Here is a 25570-nt window from a genome sequence, read left to right as displayed (position 1 = left end):
AGAAACTAAAGACTTTACAGATATAGACAAAAGAAGTAACTATGTAACAAAGTTACTTATGCAAATAGCAAAGGTATTTGCAGACACAAAGAACGCAAAAGAAAAGAATCTCCAACTGAATAAAGCAACTGTCACACAGGACGAGAGAGTTTCAAGCAAATGATAACATTAATTACAAAAAAACTATTTGGAAATGTCTTACAGAGGCTGTAATGAAATACAATGAAAATCTGGTAAAAGAAACAACTGAAAACAGCAAAGGCATCAGAAAAACAAAGTAAAATACTGTATTGGGCAAACACCACATTTCATCAGTTCAAAAGCCAGATAGCACACTAACTAACAAAAGAGAGAAAATTGTTCTAGCATTTTTTAAAATATTTATATAACTGACGACATGAATCAGAAACATGGATGGTTAACCAAACTAACAACATTCTGTAAGTAAATGAAGATGAGCTGTATAAAGTCATTTGAGCTATGGAGAAAGGAAAAGAATGTGGAAATAATGTGTTTCAACAGAAACACATAAAGTTGGAGGTAAAGTGATATGAACGGAATTCGCAAAATTGTTTAAAGAATGTCTGCAGAGGAAGAGTCTCTCAGAAACTGAAATAATGCTCTAATTATTCAACTTCGCAAGGGTGTATTGAGAGATTATTTTCCCTTTGCTATAGCTATTTTAGTTGACCATGAGTGGAAACTGTGAGAGTTGCCATAGGAAAATAAATAATGGGATGCATTGTGAGAACTGTACCAAACAGCATCATTCAAGGAGAGTGGAGGGAGGGAGGGAGGATGTAGTGGGGAGAACTCTGGAGAGGTCACTGAAGCCCTCTCTTGAAACTGCAGCAGTTACAGGTTAATAGAGGAGCTGGAAGGAAGATCTGTGCTCTTTGGGTACATCTCGATGATACTGGGAGAGAGCTAATGAAGGAAAAAAAGGCATTAGTGGGGGGGGGGGGGGGGGGGCTGGGAACTGGCAGTTGCACTTGGCAGAAGTCTAGCAGATGGCAGTTACTATGATAGTTCTGTTGAGTCTGCCAGTAACAGAGACGAAAGGAGAGGAGATTCAGTATTGTGTAACAGTAGGAGATGTGCAGTAGACTCTGCCTATGAGTAAGAAGGTTAGGAATAACATTAACATTAGGGAAAAGAGCATATTTCTGCTAGGTAGCAACCCTCAGTTACCGGAGGTGTTAGGAGATGAGTATCAGATCACCAGCATTTTCAGTCTAAGCGCTGTGTTGTATCGGATGGTGGGTTTAGGGTCTTTGCGGAAGGATTTCATGAAAGATTATTTGATAGTGACAATGTGTGGGGCTGGGAACAGCTTGGATAGAGACTGAAAATACATCATAGGTTGTGAGCCAACTAAACAGTAGCAAAAATGTGAGCATGGTTGGGCTGTCCTAACATCATGACTTGGCAGTGCTTTATGGTGAATAAATGTGTTGCTGGAGATGGCACTGATGACTGTTGACTGGGCACTCACTGCATTACGCCAGTAAGGACTATCTAGAGATGGGACTACACTAGGTACAATCTGCACGACAACAGGACTGGGAAAGGGAGGTTGGTGGCATTAATTAGTGAGAGTATAGCAGGTAAGTGTGGGGCCACACGTCGTCAGATAACTGTTGTCATGGGCTGGATTACACCCCCCCCCCCCCCCCCCCCGGGGATAAATCATGATAACAGGAACTCATTCCTTGAAAATATCTGAACCAGTTTAGACATTTCTTTCACAGGTACACGAAAGGTAGGGACACTTTCTTCAACAAATTAACTGGAGTCCTTGAAAAAGTCTCAGCCCCAAAATCTCACATAACAACAAGTGAAGACATGAATATTAACATAGGTTTAATGAGAAATTAGTAATAACTTCCTACACATTTTGATCATTTTTGGCATGACAGTAATGGCAAACAATATTGCAACTAGGGTATCAATAAGTTCACCATCAATCTTAAACTATGTACTTACAGATATCAACACAGAGAATTATAAAGTATGTGTAAGGGGTCTTGGCCTTCACGATCCTTATTGTCAGATAATAAAGCTAAAGACAATCTTGGTAAAACCCACAGAACTTCTCAGAAAAGAAAATACATACTGTTTCTATGGTATTGGCAAATCAAACCTGGGATGTAGTGTACATGGAAAACAAGGTACATGCTAAGTTCCCTAAAGTCTGCACAATGTTCAAATTAATTCTTGAGAGACATTTTAAAAGGTAGCCACTTCAACAGCAGCAACTAAGGAAACTAGAGGGACAACTGTCAGTGTTATAAAGTACTCTCACACACTTAAATTTCTCAGTCTTTACAAAAGCATTACTATTCCACAGCTCCTAGATTACTATCAAAGGTAAAGAAATGGAAAAAAAAATTACAGGAGGGTACTGCTTGCTGCAAAAAATAGTTCAAAGTAATACAAAGCATATCATAAAACATGAAACTGGAAAAGGCAGACACAAGTATAACAACATACAAATCATATATGTTGGTAGAATAAGAGAGTATCATCAGGAATTGTTGTTTTGTAAATGACTGTTTACCTGATATTGTGACAAAGTTGCAACAAGCTCTTCCTAAACACATGCCCCACCCGCTTTGACTTAAACAGCAAGCACAAAGATGTTTCCCACAACAGAGCTTGAAGCCAGCAAGACTACACTAAAAAATGGAGAGATCAGCAGCCATAGACGAAGTTCCAGTCTACTTTCTGAATGTGTGTATAGACAGCATGCATACCTCAACAATACATAATAGTTGCATGTTTATGGCCCTGCAGTCAGTTTCCCAACAAACTGGAATTAGTGCAAAGGGCATAGCAGCATGATTAAGTGCCAGAAGTAACCAGAGGTTGTCTTTAGGGTGTGCAGCAATGAATTGCAAAACTATGTCTCATATTTTAAGTTATCTTGACCAAATTGTGTAACAGGGACCAATCAATTGAGTCACTGCAGTTGTTAAAACACTTATATTGACAAGCATGTTTGCTCTGTCTGGCAATCCTAATTTAGGTTTTCCATTACTTTTCAAGCAAATGCTGGGATGGTTCCTTCATCAAGACCACAGCCGACAACTTATACTATCCTCATAAAACCATACTAATAAATTCTTTATGTGTGAACTTTAAAATTTTCCCGGTGAATTGACTGTTCAAACAAATTTCGGGATTGCAGCCGGTCGTCGTTCAATACTTCGCACGATATTTCAACTGGGCACCTGCCAGTCATCTTCAGGTGAGCCGTCGCAGACTGGTGGTAACGTCCTCCACTCCGCAATATATAGCGTACTGTAACTATTCTGCGCATGCGTCGAAAACTTGATAGTTGAACCAACACTGCCCGCCGGCAGCGCCCTCGTTGGTGGAATAGCGGAACTCAGTCGCCCTATGCGTTGCTGTTTGCCACGGCCGTCGACGCACTCTGTCGTCTTCGATTTGAGCAAATCGTGGAGATGATGAGATTCCATGCACTGTCCAGCTAGTAGCCGCTGTCACGGTTTAACAGATTTTCCGCCAGTCGTATTTCTACGGATTCTTTAATAATGGAGTCCCAGAAAGACGTTGCTGTGGACAAAATCATTGTTTTCTCATACGCCATTGAATGTCCAGTAGAAATACAATGTTCAGCAATAGCGGACTTGCTTGGCTGCAAAAGGCGGGTGTAACGTTGATGTTCAGTGCAGCATTCTTTCACGGTGCGTGTGGTTTGACCTATGTAAGCCATACCACATTGGCATGGTATCTTGTAAATTCTGGCCTTTCGTAGTAACAGATTGTCCTTAACTGATTCCACAAGGTCCGCAATCTTCGATGGTGTGCAGAAAACCACTCTTACCTGAAATTTTCGGAGGATTCTTGCTATTTTAAACGAAGTGTTGCCAACGAGAGGAAGAAAAGCTAAAGATTGTTCTGGCATGTTCTCCTCTTTATTCACTTTATTTTCGACGCATGCGCAGAATAGTTACAGTACGTTATATATTGCGGAGCAGAGGACGTTACCACCAGTCTGCGACGGCTCACCTGAAGATGACTGGCAGGTGCCCAGTTGAAATATCGTGCGAAGTATTGAACGACGACCGGCTGCAAGGCCGAAATTTGTTTGAATATTCTGTATGTGTTATTTATCTTCATTTCATTATGGTTCAATGGTTCAAATGGTTCTGAGCACTATGGGACTTAACATCTGAGGTCATCAGTCCCCTAGAACTTAGAACTACTTAAATCTAACTAACCTAAGGACATCACACACACCCATGCCCGAGGCAGGATTCGAACCTGCGACCATAGTGGTCGGGCAGATCCAGACTGAAGCGCCTAGAACCACTCGGCCACACTGGCCGGCATTTCATCATGATGGCGAATCTTATATCATTGTGAGATAATCCCCATATGAATAAACAAATTGATTAATCAAATAAATAAACAATAAATGAAAAACTACAGTCCAGTAATTCTCCTTTCCATAATGTACAAGATATTAACTAAGTTTGGTACCTGCTGCAGAGGAAAATTTATTTTGTTTTAAGCAAGCAAGCAAACAAACAAAAAATATGTAACAACAAAAATAATCAATTATTGATAATATAATGTAAATGGACAGATAAAAAAAAATACCGTCACCAAGCAGCGGCAGGGGAACACATTTGCAAAAGGATTTAACTTTTACAAGTTTCCGGAGCCAGTGGCTCCTTCTGGCGGAAGAACTGAAGGTGAAGGAAGAGGGGTGAAGGAAACGGAATGGAGAAGTTTAGGGAAAGGGGTACAGTTTAGATAAGTCACCCAGAACCCCTGGACAGGGGAGCCTTATCAGATGGACGAGAAGGAAAGACTGATTTTAAGGAAAAAAAGGAAAGACTGGTTTTAAGCAAGAAAAAAATAAACAAAAAATGTGTTTTTAAAGGAACATACAGCACCATGGAACATCTGCAAGTAATGAATGAAAATATAGAATTGAACAATGAGTATGAATAAGCACACTGTTTGGGACTCACAGATCATGAGAAATATTTTTACTCAGTTTTGGCAGAATCTGTACTTTCAGCCCTTGAGAAACAAGGCACAGATTTATCTTATGTTACATCTAATGAAAAAGATACATCTCAATGCTACCAATTTCCATTAGTTTCTATCAGGTTAGTGATAAATTAAGCATTTAAAAAGGAGTCAGGCAGAGATATTCTAGTTTCAGAAAAATATTCTCAACAGTCCTAAAAAAAGATTTCAGATTTTTAATCTGGGAAAACAAAGAAGAAATATTTTATATTATAACTACATTCATTTTGTTCCTGACAATGTACTTTTCGGTTCTAATGGAGACAAACTTCAACAATGCATGAAAGAAATTAATGGAGCAAGTTGTAAGTAGGCTGAAAATGAATTATAACAAAACTAATGTAATGTATAAGGAACACATCAAAACAGAAAAGCTAGAACAAACCAAATGAATGATGTGAGCAAATCAGGTGATTAGTTTTTGTGTCTATGGCAATGGAGGACAACGATGGGAAAAACAAGAAAATAAATAAACAGGAGAATACAAACGACCAAGTGCTCTTGATAAACTAAATACGATTTTCAGAACTAACCTTTTGATATGTCAAAAAACAACTTCACAATCAGTATATATTCCCAGGTTTGATTTGCAGCAATGAAACATAGACTTTTAACGTGAACAAGTCTTGCCATGGCCACGGGAGTATACGTTTGAATGTCTGTGTGGTTGTGCATGTGAAGGTGTGCACATTTGCTAGAAAAAGAGCTAGTGTGAATTCCATTTTCTATTGTGTGTTTCTGTGTTCCAAGCATCAATCCACTATAGACGAGTGGCTGCCTTTCCCTTATTATACATATTGCTCCATCAGGTATTTCCATTATTGCTATACACGTCAAGAAGAGTTGGGCAACATACTACTTCCTCCCACAAATGCCTCACAAAATTACCATGATGAGAAAAACACAGAAATTAAAGCTCATATGGATATAAATCGACAGTTGTTCTTCCATCTTTCCGTTTGTGAATGGAAACAAAAAGTTTAAAATGTGTGTGAAATCTTATGGGACTTAACTGCTAAGGTCACCAGTCCCTAAGCAGCTTACACACTACTTAACCTAAATTATCCTAAGGACAAACACACCCATGACCGAGGGAGGACTCGAACCTCCGCCAGTACTGAATGGAACAGGAAAAGGAGGAAATGATAGTCCTAGCAAAACTATTTCAGCCACACACCTTAAGGAGGCCTGCCAAGTATGAATCAAGACACAGAACAAATCACTCTAAAAACTCCACGATCAGCAAATAAATAATCTGCTAAAATCCTTAGCTCATAATCATTTCTGTAATTAGAAGTGATTCCAATCCCAATCACCATCATTATCATCATCATATCATCATCATCATCATCATCATCACCACCACCACCACCACCACCACCACCACCACCACCAGCAGCAACACCTGCACCAGCACCAGCACTGCCACCACTACATTATCATAACCTTCATTATTACAATGAATTTTAAATTCTTAATAATTCTCATATTAAAATATGCTCTTACCTAACGACTTCTCCATGGCCATAGCGTGCAGCTAAATGAATAGGATACAGACCATCTGCATCTGCAATGTCAACCGTACAACCAAAAGCACACAAAGTTTGAGCAGCAGTCAGCAGGCCAGTCCGTGAAGCGAGATGAATAGGTGCATCACCCTCCTATAAACACAGTGTTTCGAATGTAATTATAAGGGTAATTATCAATTTCTGCAGTCCCTATACCAAAGGTCAGAAATTACTGAACAACAGTACATGTTTATGCAAGATTTCTCTAGGGTAATTTGCAATATTCTTGGAGAAGATAATATTGCTCTTAATAAATAAAACACTTAATACAAGTATGTGTCTACTTTCACCCTGATTCTATTTTTCACTATTTCATAGTTAATGTACCATGATTCTGGTCAGTTCATTCGTATTTGAGATTCTTTGAATTTATATTGTGTCCACATCTGTAAACCAGGAAACCAAGAATTCATACAATAGTCACCTGTTTTTGTCATTTATCATTATTTTTGCTATCACAGATTTCATCATATGTGAACACAATCATTCAGTGACTTTTGAGCATATACTAAGGGAATTTGTCACTTGTAGTGAATAATATGTGTGTTACACAGTGGTGCTATTCCATAGTACATGTGGAACTACATGAATCTGTAAACAGCTACCACGGATAGGTGTATCAAATATTATCCATTATGTCATTAAACTATTCCAGTAGTTCACTATAGCATTCCCAGTCACAATTCACATCACTGATCTCTGTAAAATACATTTCAATAGTGAAACACTAGAGTTAACATGCTTCCAAGGCCACACATCACTACCAATTTAATGGTAATGAAATCTGCTGATGTAAAACAAAAAGATTTTGTTTTGAAGCAGATCTCTTTCACCTCAGAGAGAAACAGACAACAGTTCAGTTACTTTACATTCAAACAGTTATGGTTCAACAAATGCACAGAACACATGCTGATATTAGGTTTCCTTTGCCCTAGTAAAATCATCTCATAAAATGCTGTACATTCCTCATACAGCATCCTTTACAATTGGTGAACATTGAAATTCTTTTACTGACCCAGTTTACAAATATTTACAATGTTACAGAAAGTAACTCTTTGGCCATAAAGATTATCCTACTGACAATGTTCAAAAAGATAGATTGCTATTTACTATACACATTAAGTTGCTGGCAGGCACAATTAAAAGACATCTGCATAAAGCTTTCAGCCACAGCCTTCATCAGTAAAAGAGAAACACACACCACTCATACACACAAGCCAGCACACCTCATCACAAGCCAGCACACCTCATGCATACACAACTGCTAATTACAGCAGCTTGCACCTTCTGGCACTGTGGCCAGAGCTGCCGGAGTTGGCAGTTGTGTGTGGAGGAGGAGATTAGTGTTTAACGTCCCATCGACAACGAGGTCATTAGAGATGGAGCGCAAGCTCTGATTAGGGAAGGATGGGGAAGGAAATCAGCTGTGCCCTTTCAAAGGAACCATCCCGGCATTTGCGTGAAGCGATTTAGGGAAATCATGGAAAACCTAAATCAAGATGGCTGGATGTGTGTTTGAACCTTGTACTTCTGAATGCGAGTCCAGTGTGCTAACCACTACACCACCTCACTCAAATGTGTGTATGTGAGATGTGCTAGCATGTGTGTATGAATGGTGTGTGTTTCTCTTTTGCTGAAGAAGGCTGTGAGCCAAAGGATTGGTAAGTGTCTTCATTGTGCCTGTCTGCAACTTAACATATATTCTTTACCACAAGTAGCAATCTATCTTTTCCTACATGGTTGATATTCCTACCTGGAATTTTCATTGTTAGGTTATCATATTGGCATGAAAATAAACATATTTTAAATACAACAGGACTAATCAAGTTATCCCTACTGCAGTGAATACTTTACCTAAAAATTTTCCCTTCGATTACATTTTATGTTGCACACAACTGCTGTTCAGTATGAGTCCTTCAGCACCAACTACTAAACAGGAACACTGTTTCAATGTAGTATTAGAAGTACAGGAACTAGAATATGATGACTGTCAGATAAAGTATACAGTCATGATGAACTGTATGCGAGGCAGCTGCTGTGTTTGACAGTTTGTGCTACTGTGAAGATGGCAACAGAGTAGGTTGGTATGTTATGTGACTGGGATGTCATATCTTGCACTGTTCAACATTGGGACAGTCAACTGCAGGATGGGAAAGACCCACAATATCAGTACATTTGATTATGATCACATTATGAGTGCCAGACACATGGAGAACTCAATCCCTATTGCTGGACAGCCACTGGGTTTTTCAGATGCCATTGGCGTTACACATGTAGTGTAAACATCTCTATTCTGGGAAAACCGCTGTAGACACAGTCAATTGCTGGTGATAGAGATTATCATCAACTATTACAGACTAACAGCAGATAAACATGCCACAATACAGTGTAACCCCTGCCCTCCCCCAAATTCAATGCTTAACAGTAATAACAAGTGAGCAGCCACACCATCCAGAATCACATTCTCACTAATGGGTGCTGAAGCCACTACACCACATGTACCTCTTCTCACAATGCTCACTGCATGTTGCAGAAATAGGTATGGATGCAGGAACATTGCCATTAGTTGCTTGAACACTGGAAAAGGTCATCTGGACTGATGAGTTCCAGCAGAAGTTGACGCACACCATTGGCAGGAGAAACACTTGTCACTGAGACAGTGAATCCAGCTTGTCAACAGAACATTCCTCAGGCAACAGTAATACATGTTCTTATACAGAGGACTTCTGTATGAGACGAGAGGAATGGTGTATGATACACCTGACATCAGCTCTCGATGGTAAATGATACAGCAAGCTACAGTCTGACTATGTGCACCTGTTTGCTGTTTGCTTGCATACAAAAGAACCAGAGGTGACTTGCACCTCCAACAAGAATTGTAACACTCTGATGTTATTACAATGTGTCAGCACAATTTGAAGAACATTCCACTAACATTAGGAATCTTATGTAGTCTCTCACCGTCACAAGATCTAAATCCTAACTGGGATGCCATCATGCCATGGAAACAATTTAAACTGTTTTTAATGAGTTATGAGCTGAACTAGCAGAACATGGCCATCATTTGCCTGTTTCATAAGAAGAGGGACAAAGCAATATGTGAAAATTACCACTGCATCACTTTACTCGTTATATACAAAGTCTTAGCCAAAGTCACTGCTATGGGATCGCTCCACTTGCTGAAAAGATGGTAGTTTTCTACAGGGTAATCAACAACTGACCGTATCTTCCCTGTAAAGCTAACAATGAAAAAGTGCTATGGATATAATGTGGATGTGCATCAGCTCTTTGTAGATTTTACACAGGCTCATGACAGCATCAAAAGGAAAGGTCTGTATCAGACCCAAATAGACATGGAATTTCCATGTAAACTAATCAGATTGGTACAAATGACACACACTGGCATGAAATGAACGAAAACCTAGCATACACCAATGATGTTTCTAAGCTGTATTGAAGCCTTAAAGAGCCGGGAGAAGGATTTTGCAATCGAGAAAAGGGGGCAGACATCTTGCGACTCCGCGTAAACAACATTAAAGCTCAATATCTTTTAGCTCCCAGAAGTAACACTGCTGTTAGAGACAAATGCCAGTTGAATGGAGTCAACTTTGAGAGATGTGAGGATTTCCAGAATTTTGGAGTGCTGCTAAGTGATGATAACAGCATGTGTGAAGAAATGAAAGCAAGGATTGCCATAGGAATCAAGCTTACTGGACCCCAACTAAGATTATTCAGTCACATAGCCTGAGCAGAAAATCGGAGGTGACTATATATCAAACACTTATACGGCTGATGGTAATGAATGGCTCGAAATGTGGACAACTGCGGCAGTAGAGAAGTTCCTGACAAATTGGAGAGGAAAACAACAAGAATGATTTTTGAAGCAATGGGTGAGGCAGGGCAATGGACAATATGCAACAACAAAGAATTAGAAGAACTATATGGTTATAATGACCTAGTTTTGGAAATCAAGAGTAACAGATTAAGATGGTTCGGCCATGTAGATTGAATGTCAGAGGAGAAATCCGTCATGAAGGTCTACAGAGGAAATACAGGTGGCAGAAGGAAGGTGCAAAGGAAGACCATGGAAACTATGGCTGCATGATGTGCAGAATGATCTGAGAAAGATATGGCAAGCAGATCATTAAGACTGGGTTGCAACTGTTGGAGAGGCTAAGGCTTGTAATGGATCTGGGAGATGTGTTATTTTCTACCGGAGTTGTCGATGCCAAATTGTAAATGTTTTCTTATATTTTTGTCAGAATTTTTTTATTGTAATTTGCCTTATTTTATGTTAATTTACTTATATTTTTGAGAGTGACAGCATATTGATTACTATTAGTAGATGTGACGAACAATATCAAAGAGACTGATTACTAGTGGAAGGTTGTGTAAAATGTCTTTTGGTGTGTGTTGACGGTAGAACAATGTGCAGGTCACCGTTATAAATATTTTCTAGTGAACAGGAAAAAATGAATTATGTTACTACTTTTTTTATATAAACTTTAAGAAGAAACCACATTCGAAGAAATGGTATCTGAAGCACCAAAAATGAGGCAAACGCATTGAACCAGGTCATTTCTGCAGCCGACGAAACTGCATCGTGGAATCATACTTCCACTAGACGACTGAAACCAAGACAAATATCATCTTGTAAACATTTCACGGAAAAGGTACTATCACGAAATATGCCAGATTTAAGTAAATAAAAATCGTGAGCATATTTCAGGCTCTACATGGGCTGAAGCACAAAAGAGTAAGTAATCAATCATGTTCCACTGAAGAATCAACAATGAAGAGTATATGACTATTAGAAAATCAATTCCTTTAATGGTCTGATGTATCTGATGATGATTTATTATTTTTTTTATAGGTAAGGAAGTTGGAAAATCCACATGATTTTGTGCTAAAAGGACTCTTAAGTTTGATGCCATTGTACATAAAAACAACCACAGCACCATTCGATTTAAAATATATTTGATTAATTTAGGAATAGTAATAAAGAACAGTACTAAAATTATGTTATAAAGAGATTTGTTACATAAAAGAAGCACTTTCATTAAAGTCAGCTTAAGCCAATTATACTGTTTATTCACTGCAATTTTAATCAATCGACATACTCTTCATCTATCTTTGGTAATAAGTGTTACAGTAATGATATTTTCACAAAATGGCTTACTGTTTCTTTATAATTTATGTAATACCTGCTCAAAATTACATGCAATTAAAAAAATATTACCTTAGTAGCAGATGTCTTACCACATCACACATATCAACGTCAGCTCCAGCATGCAAGAGCAGTAACGCACAGTCCTCACGAACAGTGGCCAAAGCCACATGAAGAGGTGTTCGGCCATTACAGTCTGGAATATCAAGTGAAATGTCAGGGCACGCGATGAGTCGACGTACACACGTTGTACGACCATGTAATGCTGCTTCATGTAATGCTGTTCCGCCATCCTGTGGATGAGAGAATACACATATAACAAAACTCATGTCATGCTGTAGATTGTTCCAGTTCCCAATACAGATGTACGGAAATCTGAGAGTAAAAATTTATCACTCTGTCTGGCAAATTACAGACACAAAAGGACAAGTGGCATGACAAGAACTGTCATTCAGAAAGTAAGTTTAAATAAGGAGAAAACAATGGTTTGCATTACATCCTAAATGATAGAAAATGTTTCTTTGAGTTTAATAAGTAAATAATAATTCAAATTTATTTTGTATTGTAAATAATCATAATCTTTCTTATATTTCCCCCTTCTGTGTGCAACAATACAGGATGAAACTTCCTGGCAGATTAAAACTGTGTGGCGGACCGAGACTCGAACTCAGGACCTTTGCCTTTTGCGGGCAAGTGCTCTACGAACTGAGCTACCCAAGCACAACTCACGCCCCTTCCTCACAGCTTTACTTCTGCACACAGTTTTAATCTGCCAGGAAGTTTCATATTAGCACACACTCCACTGCACAGTGAAAATCTCATTCTGGAATACAGGATGAGACAGAGTAGTCCCTCCCCCATTTCCTAAACCTTTCCAGTCGTTCTCCTTCATCCCTCTTCTTTCACCTTCAGTCCTTCTCAAAGAAGGAGCAGCCCACTGGCTCCAAAAGCTTGCATATTTCTTTAACCTTTACATGTATTTTCTCCTGCCACTGCTTGGTGAGGAGATTTTCTTATCTATCTAGTCATATTTTAGCAATTTTTCTGATTTACCTATGGTGTCAGCTATCCATACACTTTTAATAACTGATTCTCCTACATCTACATCTATGTGATTACTCTGCTATTCACAATAAAGTGACTGGCAGAGGGTTCAATGAACCACCTTCAAGCTGTCTCTCTACCGTTCCACTCTCGAACAGCGTGCAGGAAAAACGAGCACTTAAATTTTTCTGTGCGAGCCCAGATTTCTCTTATTTTATCGTGATGATCATTTCTCCCTATGTAGGTGGGTGCCATCAGAATGTTTTCACAATCGGAGGAAGAAACTGGTAATTGAAATTTCCTAAGAAGATCACGTCACAATGAAAAACGCCTTTGTTTTAATGATTGCCACTCCACTTCACATATCATGTCTGTGGCACTATCTCCCCTACTTTGTGATAATACAAAATGAGCTACCCTTCTTTGTACTTTTTTGATATCATCCATCAGTCCCATCTGATGTGGATCCCACACCACACTGCAATACACCAGAACAGGGCAGACAAGCACGGTATAAGCAGTCTCTTTAGTAGATCTGTTGCACCTTCTACATGTTCTGCCAATGAATCACAGTCTTTGGTTTGCTCTACTCACAACATTATCTATGTTACCATTTCAATTTAGGGTATTTGTAACTGTAACCCCCAAGTATTTAGTTGAACTTACAGCCTTAAGATTAGTGTGACTTATCGCGTAAACAAAATTCAGCGAATTTCTTTTAGTAATCATGTGAATAACTTCAAACTTTTCTTTATTCAGGGGCAACTGGCACTTCTTGCAGCATGTAGATATCTTATCTAAATCATTTTGCAATTAATTTTGGTCATCTGATGACTTTACAAGATGGTTAATAACAGCATCATCTGCCAACAATCCAAGACGGCTACTGAGGTCTTCTCCTATGTCATTAATATAGATCAAGAACAATAGAGGGCCTATAACAATTCCTTGGAGAACGCCTGATATTACTTCTGTTTTATTTTATGGCTTTCCGTCTATTACTAAGAACTGTGACCTTTCTGACAGGAAATCACAAATCTAGTCACACAACTGAGGTGATATTCCATAGGCAAGGAGTTTGGTTAGAAAACGCTTGTGAGGAACGGTGTCGAAAGCCGTATGGAAATCTAAAAATATGGAATCAATTTGACACCCACTGTCGATAGCACTCATTACTTCATGAGTATAAAGAGCTAGTTGTGTTTCGTAAGAACGATATTTTCTGAACCCGTGCTGACTATGTGTCAACAAATCATTTTCTTCAAGGTACTTCATAATGTTCAAATACAGTATATGTTCCAAAATCCTACTCCAAATCAACGTTAGTGATATGGGCCTGTAATTCAACGAATTACTCCTACTTCCCTTTTTGGGTACTGGTGTGTGACTTGAATAATTTTCCAGTCTTTAGGTTCGGATATTTCAGTGGGCAAGCTTTTGTGTGTAATTGCTAAATATGGAGCTATTGTATCAGCATTCTCTGAGAGAAACCTGACTGGTATACAATCTGGACCAGAAGCCTTGCCTTTATTAACTGATTTAAGCTGCTTTGTGACACCAATGATATCTACTTCTATGTTTCTGATCTTGGCAGTTGTTCTCGATTGGATTTCAGGAATATTTACTTCGTCTTCTATGGTGAAGGAGTTTCAGAAAACCATGTTTAATAACTCTGCTTTAGTGGCACTGTCATCAGTGACTTCACCATTGTTATCGCGCAGTGAAGGTATTGATTGCTTCTTGCCATTGGTGTGCTTTATGTATGACCAGAATCTCTTTGGGTTTTCTGCCAGATTTTGAGACAGAGTTTCATTGTGGAAATTACTGAAAGCATCTCACATTGAAGTACATGCCATATTTCAAACTTCTGCAAAAGTTTGCCAGTCTTGGGGATTTTGCTTCTTTTAAATTTGGCATGCTGTTTTTGCTGCTTCTGCAACAGAGATCTGATCCATTTTGTGTACCATGGGGGGTCAGTACCACCACTTATTAATTTATGAGGTATATATCTCTCAATTGCTGTTGATACTATCTCTATGTAATCATTCCACAACTTTTCTACACTTACATGTTCAGATCGGAAGGAGTGCAGACTGTCTTTTAAAATGGTGTTAAGAGCATTTTTATCAGTTTTTTTTAAAATAGATATACTTTGCATTTCTTTTTGACGCTAGTAGAAGTTACAGTATTCAGCCTAGCAGCTACTGCCTTGTGGTCACTAATCCCTGTATTCATCACGATACTCTCTATTTGTCCAAGATTATTTGTTGCTAAGAGGTCAAGAATGCTTTTGCAACCATTTACGTTTTAAGTGGGCTCATGAACTAATTGTTCAAAATAATTTTCTGAGAAAGCATTCAGTAAAATTTTGGATGACGTTTTATGCCTGTTGCCTGCTTTAAACATATAATTTTTCCAGCATATTGAGGGTAGATTAAAGTCACCACCAACTATAATTGTATGAGTGGGATATCTATTTGAAATGAGACTCTAGTTGTCTTTGAACTGTTCTGCAACTATATCTTCTGAGTCGGGGGGGAGGGGGTCAGTAAAACGATCCAATTAATAGTTTAGTCCAATTGTCAAGTATAACTTCTACCAACACTATTTCAGAGGAACTATCTACTTCAATTTCACTACCAGGCAAACTACTTCTGACAGCAATAAATAGTCCACCACCAAGTGTACTGAATCTATCCTTTCTGAACAGTGTTAGATCATTTGAAAAAATTTCTGCTGAACTTATTTCTGACTTTAGTCAGCTTTCTGTACCTCTATTTAAGCTTCAGTATTTTCTATTAGAGTTTGGAGTTCTGGTTCTTTCCCAACACAGCTACGACAATTTACAACAACAATACCGATCGTTTCTACAAGTAACTTACTGTGTTTTACCTGCCCTCTCTCAGGCAGACGCCCTTTCTGTGTGAGGCCCTCTAACATAAAAAAATCGCCCAGTCTCTTCGATACAGCCCTGCTACCCATGTAACTGCTTCCTGTGTGTAGTGGACTCCTGACCTATTAAGTGGAACCTAGAAACCCACCACCCAATGGCACCAGTAAAGGAATCTGCAGCCTACATGGTCATGGAACCGCCTGAGCCTCCGATTCAGACCCTCCACTCGGCTCTGCACCAAAGGACCACAGTTGCTTCTATCGATGATGCTGCAGATGGTGAGCTCAACCTTAATCTCGCAAGCAAGACTGACAGTCTTTACCATTTCCACTAGCCACCCGAAACCAGAGAGAATATCCTCGGATCCAAAGTGATGTATGTCATTGGTACCGACATGAGCCACCACCTGCAGTTGGCTGCACCCTATACTCTTCAGGCATCTGGAAGCAGGCTTTCCACATCCGGAATGACTCCCCCTGGTATGCACACGGAGTGTACACTGGCTTCCTTCCCCTCCTTGGCAGCCATGTTCCTAAGGGACTCCATTACATGCCTACCATTGGAGCTCCCAACTACCAGAAAACCCACCCTCTGTGAATGCCCAGATCTTGCGGGCTGAGAAGCTTCCTCTGGAACAGGGTGAACGACTGGATCCAGCTCAGAGACATTGTCAGCCATAGACAATGCCCAAAACCTGTTCATCAAATGAACTGGGGAGGCCCTACGATCGGCCCCTCAGAAAGCTTTTCGCTGCCTGCTAGACTTTGGAATGATCTCCCACTCGACCATGGGTGAGGGGTCAACCTCAGGGCAGCCAGTACCCAGGGCGACCACAGTAGTGGACTGACCAGGGGACACATAGGACGTGCTTGACGTCCCTTGCATCCCCGCGTCTGACTCCCCACAGTGATGCCCCTAGGCAGCAGCTTCAAGCTGTGTGGTGGAAGCCAATGCAGCCTGAAGATGTGAGTGAAGGGTCGACAACTCAACTGCACATTTTTCCAGTGTTTATATCTGTGGCTGAAGTTTTGCAGTGTACTTCTGAACTGTTAACAATAAAGAAGCACATTTCACCACATCTGGTAAGATGTGGAACACATACTGTATTACGAAATGGTAACTCAAAGTTAATTGTTCGTGTAAAATGTATTGCACTCCCTCTATTCATAAGCTTATTATGTGAGCTACTAAATATCCCTTCATGTGGTTACTATCTAGTAATGTGATGTGCACTTTCATCATGTTTACAACTGTGATGGCAGTTTAATGAAATATTTAACACACATGATCTTCAATAACAGTACAGGCCTGTTGAAATCAGTTGCTCATTCTATAACGTTGAACTTGGAGAAGACGACTACTTGGAAACCTTAATCAACACAGTAACTCAAATATACACAACAAAAACACAAAAAGCAATTGCTTTAAAAATCTATCTAAACAACGTGAGGTGTGACCAAAAAGTAATGGGAATTTTTTAATTCAATGGGCTTTATACACCCGATTTTCCAATTTTTTTATCTTATTAGTACACATGTTCTTCATTTATGTTTGCATTTTCAGCTTTTTTGAATATTTAGTTTATTTATGTGAGTCTGCATGCTTCTTCCATGTCAATTGTCACTGAAGTTAAAATCTTCTGAATTGTTTGGCCTCGTCACATTTCTTCACACAATCGACATTTCAATGTCTCTGCTGGAATTTTCTTCAGGATCTTGTGGTGGCCGCTGTAGAATGGGCCCAATCTACAGTGGATCATCCTGTGGTGTCCACTGTAGATTGGGCCCTATCTACTGCGGACACCACAAGACCCTGAAGAAGGTCGCAGAAGAAGGATCGAAACTATTTCATGAAATACGATGCAGCTTAACAACCGAGAAGATTTTTAACTTTATTTAGTTTATTGCTGACAGTACACAAGGATACAAGTGTTTTTGACGTTCAGAAAAATTTTTACTTTCAAAGAATGTGGGGCGAAGAATTGGCATTAAATTTTGCATAAACAATGGAATAACGTGCAGCACTGCATTCAAAATGATGACTGTGGCTTTTGGTTAATCTACTATGAGTAAGACAAGAGTTTACAAGTAACACAAACATTTAAAAGATGGTTGAGAAGATGTTGAAAATGACGACCAGCCTGGGTGCCCTAGCACGTCAATTACTGACAACAATGTGGAAGAAGTAAAGAATAACCATCAGAGAGGTTGCTTATCCTTTGGCTCATGCCAAGCAATTTTTTCAGATGTTTTGGGATTAAAACATGTAGCAGCAAAGTCCGTTCCAAAATTGTTGAATTTCAACCAAAAACGACATCATATACATGTTGCTCAGGAATTGCTGAATGAGCTGACAACTATACACAAATTCTAAAGAAAGTTACAACAGGAGATGATACATGGGTAAATTAGTATGTTATTGAAACCAAGTCCCAATAATCCCAATGGAAAATGCATGAAGAGCCAAGACAAAAAAAAATTCGACAAGTTTGATTACATGTGAAGGTCCTTCTCACTGTTTTCTTCAATAGCGATGGGACAATGCATCATGAATTCCTGTCTTATGGTTGTATGGTCAATAAGGAATACTACTTGTAAGTTATGCACCATTTGCATGAAGCAATCCAAACAAAACTACTACAATTGTGGCAAAATCACTCACGAAAATTGCATCACGATAATGCTCCCGTTCACTTCTCAATGGTTGTTTGCGATTTTTTGGCAAAAAAGAAAACTGTTATTTAGCCTCGGCCAGTGTATTCATTGGACGTGGCCCGCTGTGACTTCTTTCTATTCTTGAGGCTTCAAGAGAATCACGGAAGGACACCATTTTGCCACCATTGGTGACATAAAAACAGAATCTCTGAAGAATATGAACACCATAACGAAAAAGGAGTTAAAGAAGTGCTTCCCAGACCAAAAAAAGGGCTGGCAAAAGAGTTTTATATCTGGGGGGGAGAGGGGGGGGGGAATTGCTTTGAATGGAAAAAAGTTGATGCTGACTAATAAATAAAGATTCTTTACAAAAAAAAATTTCCTAGTAGTTCTTGATCGCACCTCATGTTGTTGATGTTGTTGTTGCTGTTGTATGGTCTTCAGTCAAAAGACTGGTTTGGTGCAGCTCTCCACGTTGCTCTATCCTGTGCAAGCCTCTTCATCTCTGAGTAACTACTGCAACCTACATCCTTCTGAATCTGCTTAGTGTATGTACCTCTTGGCCTCCGTCTACAATTTTTACCCTCCATGCTTCCCTCTAATACTAAATTGGTGATCCCTTGATGCCTCAGAATGTGTCCTAGCAACCGATCCCTTCTTGTCAGGTTGTGCCACAAATTTTTCTCCCCAATTCTATTCAGTACCTCATCATTAGCTACATGATCTATCCACCTAATCTTCAGCATTCTTCTGTAGCAGGACATTTCAAAACCTTCTATTCTCTTTTTCTATAAACTGTTTATCCTCCATGTTTCACATCCATATATGGCTACAATCCATAGAAATACTTTTAGAAAAGACTTCCTGACACTTAGATCTATAATCGATGTTAACAAATTTCTCTTCTTCAGAAATGCTTTCCTTGCCATCACCAGTCTACATTTTATATCCTCTCTACTTCAACCATCCCCAGTTATTTTGCTGCCCAAATAGCAAAACTCATCTACTACTTTAAGTGTCTCATTTCATAATCTAATTCCCCCACCATCACCTGATTTAATTCGAATACACTCCATTATCCTTGTTTTGCTTTTGTTGTTGTTCATCTTATACCCTCCTTTCAAGACACTGTCCATTCTGTTGAACTGCTCTTCCAGGTCCTTTACTGTCTCTAACAGAATTACAATGTCATCGGCAAAACTCAAAGTTTTTATTTCTTCTACATGGATATTAAGTCCTACTCCTAATTTTCCTTTTGTTTCCTTTACTGCTTGCTCAATATACAGATTGAATAACATCGGGGAGAGGCGACAACCCTGTCTCACTGCCTTCCCAACCACTTCTTCCCTTTTATGGCCCTCAACTTTTGTAACTGCCATCTAATACGTGTACAGATTGTAAATAGCCTTTCGTTCCCTGTATTTGACCCCTGCCATCTACAGAATTTGAAATAGATTATTTCAGTCAACACTGTCAAAAGCTTTCTCTAAGTCTACAAATGCTACAAACGTAAATTTGCCTTTCCTTAATCTATCTTCCAAGATAAGTCGTAGGGCCGGTATTGCCTCACGTGTTCCAACATTTCTACAGAATCCAAAATGATCTTTCCTGAGGCTGGCTTCTACCAGTTTTTCCGCTTGTCTGTAAAGAATTCGTTTTAGTGTTTTGCAGCTGTGACTTATTAAACTGATAGTTCAGTAATTTTCACACATGTCAACACCTTTCTTTGGGATTGAAATTATTATATTCTTCTTGAAGTCTGAGGGTATTTCGCCCGTCTCATACATCTTGCTCACCAGGTGGTAGAGTTTTGTCAGGGCTGGCTCTCCCGAAGCTAAAACTCTTCAAACAGTATCATATTTCCCATTTCATCTTCACCTTTTGTCCTCTTACATTTCCATAATATTGTCCTCAAGTACATCGCCCTTGTATATACCCTCTATACACTCCTTCCACCTTTCTGCTTTCCCTTCTTTGCTTTGAACTGGATTTCCATTTGAACTCTTGAGATTCATACAAGTGGTTCTTGTTTCTCCAAAGGTTTCTTTAATTTTCCTGTAGACAGTATCTATCTTACCCCCAGCGACTTATGCCTCTACATCCTTACATTTGTCCTCTAGCCATCCCTGCTTAGCCATTTTGCACTTCCTGACAATCTCATTTTTGAGACGTTTGTATTCCTTTTTGCCTGCTTCATTTACTGCATTTTTATATTTTCTCCTTTCATCAATTAAATTCAATATCTCTCCTGTTACCCAAGGGTTTCTATTAGCCCTCATCTTTTTACCTACTTGATCCTGTATTGCCTTCACTATTTCATCTCTCAAAGCTACCCATTCTTCTCCTACCGAATTTCTTTCCCCCATTCGTCAGTTGTTCCCCTAATGATCTCTCTGAAACTGTCTACAACTTCAGGTTCTTTCAGTTTATCCAGGTCCCATTTCTTGTAATTCCCACCTTTTTGCAGTTTCTTGAGTTTTAGTCTACAGTTCCTAACCAATAAATTTTGGTCAGAGTCCACATCTGCCCCTGGAAATTTCTTACAATTTAAAACCTGGTTCCTAAATCTCCGTCTTACCATTATACAATCTATCTGAAACCTTCCTGTGTCTGCAGGCCTCTTCCACATATACAACCTTCTTTCATGATTCTTAAACCAAGTGTTAACTATGATTACGTTGTGCATGATGCAAAATTCTACCATGCAGCTTCCTCTTTCATTCCTTACCCCCATTCCATATTCACCTGCTACTTTTCCTTCTCTTCCTTTTCCTACAATCGAATTCGAGTCCCCAATTACTATTAAATTTTCGTCTCCCTTCACAATCTGAATGATTTCTTTAATCTCATCACACATTTATTCCATCTCTTTGTCATCTGCAGAGTTAGTTGGCATATAAACTTGTACTACTGTAGTAAGCGTGGGCTTTGTGTTTATCTTGGCTACAATAATGCGTTCACTATGCTGTTCACAGTAGCTTACCCATGCTCCTATTTTTTTCTTCATTATTAAACCCACTCCTGCATTACCCCTATCTGAGATTAAATTTATATCCCTGTATTCACCTGACCAGAAGTCTTCTTCCCCCTGCCAACGAACTTCACTAATTCCTTTTTAAAATTTTCTAACCTATTTGCCCAATTAAGGGATCTGACATTCCATGCTCCGATCCATAGAACGCCAGTTTTGTTTCTCCTGATAACGGTGTCCTCCTGAGTAGTCCCCGCCCAGAGACCTGAATGGGGGACTAGTTTACCTCTGCAATATTTTACCCAAGAGGACACCATCATCATTTAACAATACAGTAAAGCTGCATGCCCTCGGGAAAAATGATGGCTGTACTTTCCCCTTGCTTTCAGCGTTTTGCAGTACCAGCACAACAAGGGCGTTTTGGTTAACGTTACAAGTCCAGATCAGTCAATCATCCAGACTATTGTCCCTGCAACTATTGAAAATGCTGCTGCCCCTCTTCAGGAACCGCACATTTGTCTGGCTTCTCAACAGGTACCCCTCCATTATGGTTGCACCAACGGCTATCTGTATCACTGAGGCATGCAAGCCTCCGAGCCTCCCCACCAATGGCAGAGTCCATGGTTCATGGGGATGGGGGGGGGGGGTGGATTATTTAATTATAGATAAAAAAATCTACTCACCAAGTGGCAGCAGAACACACACATAAAAGACTGTTGTGATTGGTAAGCTTTTGGAACCAGTGGCTCCTTCTTCAGGCAGAAGGATTGAAGGGGAAGGAAGAAGGGTGAAGGAAAAGTAGTGGTGAGGTCTAGGAAAAGGGGTAGATATCGGGAAGTCACCCACAACCTCGGGTCAGGGAGACTTATTGTACGGGATAAGAAGGAAAGACTGATTGTTGGGGACTGCATCAGCGAGATTTGACAACACACATCCAGCACTGCTTCATAACCCTTCCTCATGTCCCTACAACATTACCCTAACCTGTCCTCTGCAGAACTTCAGGCCCTACATTCCCTAAAAGCTGTCAGCAGATAATCCCATCATTATCCTCCGAGCAGACAAAGGACCTACCACTGTGGTACTTGACTGAAATGAGTATGGTAGTGAAGGTCTACACCAGCTGTCTAACACCACTACATACAGTGTCTGCCATCAAGATCCCATCCCTGTGATTCATACTGACCTGCAGTTGTTCCTTAAAACCTCAGGCCCCTCAAAAGAACTAACCACTCAATTCATAGAACTTCTCATCCCACCCAAACCATGCCCCCCCCCCCCTTTACCTTCTCCCTAAGATACAAAAACCCAATCATCCTATAGTCAATCGCTTCAAATACAATGGTTGGTATCAAAGATACCAACCACTTACTAGATTGTCTGTAACCTGTGTCCATCCTTCTCCCATTCCAACCACACACCTTGCTCGTCGCCATTGATGCCACCCCTCTATGCCAACAACCCCCACACACATGGTTTGTCCGCTACTGAACATTTCCTTAGTCAGTGCCCACTTGATTCCAAATCTATGACATACTTCCTAATCACCTTAATCAACTTTATACTTGCCAACAACTACATCACCTTTGAGGGGCAGAAAGGGGGATAGCCATGGGAATCAGGGTGGCTCCTTCCTATGCCAACCTTTCCATGGTTCACTTGGAGGGGGCTTTCCTGGGATCCATAAGTCTTCATCCCCTGGTTTGGTTTAGATACATTGATGACATCTTTACCATATGGCTCATGGTGAGGCTGACCTGTTAAAATTCCTGGAATCTCTGAGTACCTTCACACAGTCATATTCCAAACCCCATGCCACTTTCCATGATGTTGATCTCATCCTCCTCCAGCTTCTATCCACATAAAACATACTGACAAATAACAGTACTTACATTTTGACAGCTGCCATCCTTTCCATGTCAACCATTCTCTCCCATACAGCCTTGTAATTCAAGGCAAACATATTTGTTTGGATGCACACTCATTAAAGCAATACATCACCATTTCACTTCAACCTTCACTGGATGTAAGTACCCCACCAGCCTCGTTCAAAAGCGTATTTCCCATGGCATCACATCCAATCCAGATGCTACTGATCCCTCCAAAAAACAACTTTGGAGCACACCTCTGCTCACTCAATATATTCCTGGTCTGAAATGTATTAATCAGCTACTTTGACAAGTCCATGACTTCCTAAAATCATGCCCTGAATGAGATCAATTCTGTCTGAGATTTTGCCCCCCACATTCACTGTTGGCAGCCCTGCAGCCAGGCGACTGCATGAGTTTTGGTGTTCTGGTACAGATAAGTCATTTTAGATTATAAAACATATAATTTACTACTGATTACGTGGTAAATAGGTGTATTAGTGTGCCTTTTAAGTGTAGCATTAAAGGTTTCATTTTTCTTTACATAATATAGCAGAAAACACGAAAAGATTGTACAGTCGTATTTTCTGTTTACGTTTTGCCACAGAAAATCTATAGAATTTCATTTAGTTGTTCTTTGCTCTCTCCAGCAATTTAACTGTAGCGTACCTCTTCATTATTTAACTAGCATTTCCGGAAAGTAGCGTAAAGTTTAAGTTGTTGTTTCAGAAACTTTGCACTGTTGTTTTTGTTTACACACAGTTGCGTATAGGCCAAATTTGTGGAACCACATTTTTTTGTTTATCTGTAATTTAACTGACTTATTCTTAATAAACTATCACGTTTATCATGAATTAAAAGTGTGACTTGCTGTAGAATTGTTAGGTCGGGGCTTTGTTGTGATGGGTGCTGTAGTTCTTTCCATGTGGGTGACTATAGTGGTGTGGGAATAGGGGAAGTAAATGAGACTCATCAGTGGTTTTGTAGGATTTGTAGTAGAGATAGGAAATTACTAGAACAGGAGGGGAAAATTGCTGCCCTTCAGGCTGAGTTAGACAAGGCCAAGGGAGATCTTGACAGGTTACGGAGAGAGAAGCATGAAGAGAGGTGGGAAGTAGCAACAGGCAACAGGAGGAACAGGCCTAGAACTTTGTCTCACAGTTTCGTGGAGAATGTGGAAAATGAATTTGACCTGTTGCTTCAGTTAGAAGCTGGTGAGCCTCAAGCACTTGCAGGTGTAGACAGGGCACAACAAACTTTCAGCAGCAAATTGAAAAGTAAGAATTTAGGGAAATCAGTAAAGAAAAAGAAAATGTTGTTGTTAGGTAGTTCCCATGGCAGAGGTGTTGGCCAACTTTTGCAGGATGACTAGGATCAGAATACCAGGTTATCAATTTTTTTAAACCTAGTGCTGGTCTGGAGCAGGTGACAGAGGATTTAGGAACACTTTGCAAAGATTTCACTGAGGAAGACACCGTGGTTATAGTGGGTGGAGCAGGTAATAGTATTGACAGATATCCTGGATACAGTATAGCATGTGACCTGGTAAAGATTGCAACAGCATTGAAGCATACGAGTGTTGAGTTTGTATCTGTTCTTGGGCGCCATGACCGACCTCATTTGAACTCTTCTGTCAAGAGAGTTAATTTGGAGTTGGAATTGTTGCTTATGTTGGGTGTAGGATCACACATTGGTGTGGTTCCTGTTGATTCTCTCAATAGGTGGGATTATACTAGGCATGGCCTTCACCTCAACAGGAAGGGGAAGGGAAAACTGGCTGGGAAAATAGCAGGAAAGTTAAAGGGGGGAGGCACTGTCATGAGTGATAAAATACCAGTGGTTATAGGGTTCAGAAAATACCCTTTTTTAGGGTAGCGAGGTCAGAAAGAAACCAAATTTTAAGAGAGGTTAGGACTGAGACAAACCTTCAGTTTGAGAAAGAAACCAAAAAACACAATTCTAGCTTATTACATCAGCATAAACAGCCATTGATTAAGAATTTTCAACAGTCAGCAGATATTTTAACTCTAACCAATTTTAACTCAGTCAATGTGAAATGTCAGCTATCTTTATTGCATCAAAATATTCGAGGTCTGAGAAATAAAATTAATGAATTAATTATCTGCAGAGATGATGTTGTGGGCTGGCAGGAGAGCCAACCTGTACAAATAGAGGAAGCCAAAAGGCACGCGTTCAAGCTCACGCAGGCTGGCGTGAGGTCTGGAACAGGACAAGGAAACTAGAACTTAGAAAAACGGATGCAGATGGGGGAATACTTAACTTAAATCCATTAATGTTGAACGTAGCTCTTGTCTGTACATTATTTACAATATCAATA

General features: G+C 39.7%; 1 protein-coding gene across 1 annotated transcript in view; it reads right to left on the bottom strand.

Annotated features, from left to right (window-relative positions):
* The window catches only part of LOC126251853 (death-associated protein kinase dapk-1-like), a 305116-nt gene that overhangs the window by 148730 nt on the left and 130816 nt on the right, over window positions 1-25570 (bottom strand). The window contains exons 11-12 of the mRNA XM_049952529.1: window positions 11895-12095; window positions 6574-6728 (exon numbers count right to left, since the gene is read on the bottom strand). Coding sequence (XP_049808486.1) covers window positions 6574-6728; window positions 11895-12095 — 356 coding nt within the window. The remainder of the gene's footprint in view (window positions 1-6573; window positions 6729-11894; window positions 12096-25570) is intronic.

The sequence above is a fragment of the Schistocerca nitens genome, chromosome 4 (genome assembly GCF_023898315.1).
Source record: "Schistocerca nitens isolate TAMUIC-IGC-003100 chromosome 4, iqSchNite1.1, whole genome shotgun sequence".
In the NCBI taxonomy this organism is placed as follows: Eukaryota; Metazoa; Arthropoda; class Insecta; order Orthoptera; family Acrididae; genus Schistocerca; species Schistocerca nitens.
Note: the sequence above shows the minus strand (reverse complement) of the source record. Positions and strands in the feature narration are given on the sequence as shown.